The sequence below is a fragment of the Dacryopinax primogenitus genome (assembly GCF_000292625.1).
Source record: "Dacryopinax primogenitus strain DJM-731 SS1 chromosome Unknown DACRYscaffold_33, whole genome shotgun sequence".
Taxonomy (NCBI): domain Eukaryota; kingdom Fungi; phylum Basidiomycota; class Dacrymycetes; order Dacrymycetales; family Dacrymycetaceae; genus Dacryopinax; species Dacryopinax primogenitus.
In genome coordinates, this window is record NW_024467230.1 from 1 (window position 1) to 2,455 (window position 2,455).

The 2,455-nt window shown below is 50.3% G+C and overlaps 1 protein-coding gene across 1 annotated transcript; it reads right to left on the reverse strand.

Moving 5' to 3' along the window:
- Positions 1–376: 376 nt before the first annotated feature.
- Positions 377–1,957, reverse strand: DACRYDRAFT_112677 (uncharacterized protein; the record flags this gene model as incomplete). Its single annotated transcript, XM_040769466.1, has 1 exon — positions 377–1,957. The coding sequence occupies one exon, from the start codon at positions 1,955–1,957 to the stop codon at positions 377–379; it is 1,581 nt and encodes a 526-aa protein (XP_040623429.1).
- Positions 1,958–2,455: the final 498 nt, after the last annotated feature.

Genomic DNA, 2,455 nt, shown 5'->3' on the forward strand with positions numbered 1-2,455 from the left:
CCGTTTGGATCGGGAGTTGCACGCCAAGGTCTATGGAGCAGGGTTGAACATACAGTCTCGGAGCGGGATGCACGCAAAGAGCCAATCGTTTCGGAGATAGAAGCCACTGTGTACTCCAAGTTTTGTCAGTGAAAGGGCTTACGATGCCCTTTTGCTCCCAATAGGTACACTAGATCAATGTATTACTAGCTAGTAGTAATACAATGTGAGTGTACTAAGAGAGATAGAGAAAAGGGTGGCCTACAACCACCTGCTACGTGTAAGTCCATCGGATGATCCGATCGCCCTAAAGGCGGTGTTACCGTATATGGTAAGTACAGGGATATCTATGTATCCCTTACACCCCCCCCCCATTCAGAGAGGAGGAGGTTATGACTTAGAGACCTTTGTTGTATCCATCACAGTTGTCAGAACTGTAATCAAGAGAGACATCCTTCTCAGAAGGGATGTCAACATGCAATGGCCCTGCAATAGCAGAGGTGCATTCATTGCTCCAGAGGAAACCTTCTGGTTTCAAGCCCAATGGAGGAAGATCCACCTGGGAAGGTGGAACAATTGCAGACTGATACACCTGCATCCAGAGTGAATTGTTCTGGGTATCAAAGGCCAGAAGTGCCTTTGCTGCATCCTTGTCGAGGATGTGCTTGCAGAAGGAGCCACCAACATGCTGCACCTTCCTGGCCCTATGGCCAAAGTAGCTGACCCATGTGGCCAGTTTCCCTCCTTGCAGCCTGCTGGCTGCAAACTCATGTGTGACAGTGATGATGTCCCAGGTGCACTGGCCATTGACTATGTGAAGGGCATGCTGGAAGCATGCAGATGTGCTCCAATGGGGCATGGGGAGCTCAGGGATTTTTGCTGCATGGGCAAGGTCCTTGAAGCAGTCTTCAGAGGAGAAGAGGTCTGTGCAGACCTTGTAGAATGTGCTCACATCTCCGCAAATGAACAACTTGTTATCATTGTGGGGACAATGATCCTTGAGAAACTTCCAGAGACAGAGGTTGGGGATGTAAAAGTGTCCATCCCATGAGCAGCAAACACCTGCCCCCTTATTAGCATGGGGGTTTATTTCAGTCCCAATTTGACCAAGCATCTTGTTAAACTTGGACCAGAGTAGTCCAAACAGGGACCCATAATGGGGTTGGACAGCCCAGTAGGTGTCTGCTGTCTCCAGGCACCTTGCCCAGCAAGGTGGATCGTGCTCATGGATAGCACCTAAGTGTCTGGGAGTCAGGATGTACTCCCACAGGTTCTCCTTATCATAAGGAGGGAGGCCATGTGGCAGGCATTTGCTGCCAGTGAAGGCAATGCCCATAGGGGCAAATTGTGGTGGCAAGGTATACACTGTCTCATCCTTTTGACTGGATGATTTGCCAGATGAGCTGGCAACCACTGCACTGTATGTCTTGCCAACGGCAGAGATGTGGGAGGAGGATGTAGCAGTCACAAGAGACTGCATCTTCTGCAGGTGCACGGATGGGAGCTTGTCCACAGCAGGATGTTTACCAAGGGCGACCGCAGAGGCCTTTGTGACAGGAGGAACCCTCATGACAGTGGAGACCTTTGCAACAGCGGAGGTCATTGGTATGGCTGCTGGGGCCTCCTCAATAGGGCTGATGTTCATCAGGACGTCATATAAGCCATCTGCCTTGTGAGAGGCAGGAGGAGGAGCTGCCTTGCAAGCAGCAGAAGGGAGAGGGGGGTGGGGAGGGGGAGGATGAGGGGTGCTGTTGAAAGCGGACAGCTTGCCCTTCAGCTGATCATTCTCAGAACAATGTTCATTGCATTCAATGCGATAATGAGAGGTGTCTTCTTTTAGACAACTGATCTCATCAGTGAGAGCATTGCTCTCATCCTGATGATGGGAACCCTGGATCTCTGCATCTCTCTGAGCACGGAGGAGCATATTGTGCATGTTTGAGAGGAACTGCTGGGCTTTGTCCTTCCTGGATGACATGTGAGTGTTCTCATTGAGAGAACAAGTGAGATTTTTGTTGCTTGTCTTGAGGGAGTCCTCCAGACAAGCAATGCATGATTTGAAATCACACTTGAGATTATGAATCTCATCTGTGTGTTCCTCACGCTTGCCCCAAAGGTGATCAAGCTCCTGCTCCATATCTCATAACTTGACCTGATTATAGACTAGCTCATCAGCAAGCTGTTTGCAGCCACAAATGGCCAATTCCAAGTTCTGTGTTGGATGGAGTGCAAGCCATGGGTATGGCTCCCAACCTTCCATGCACAAGTTGCCATAATGTGCATCGCTTGACCTGCGAGCGAAATCCGGAGTAGGGGGATGTGAGTACTTGTCCTTGGACCTTCAGGGAGAGACATCACCATAATGGTCATTGGAAAAACTGTAATGCTTGCCCTGATGGGTGTGATGTTGATAGCTGCTGGAGGCAGCATTTTGTTGTGGGCCCCATCCCCAGGAAGGGGAGCAGGAGGCCCTGGG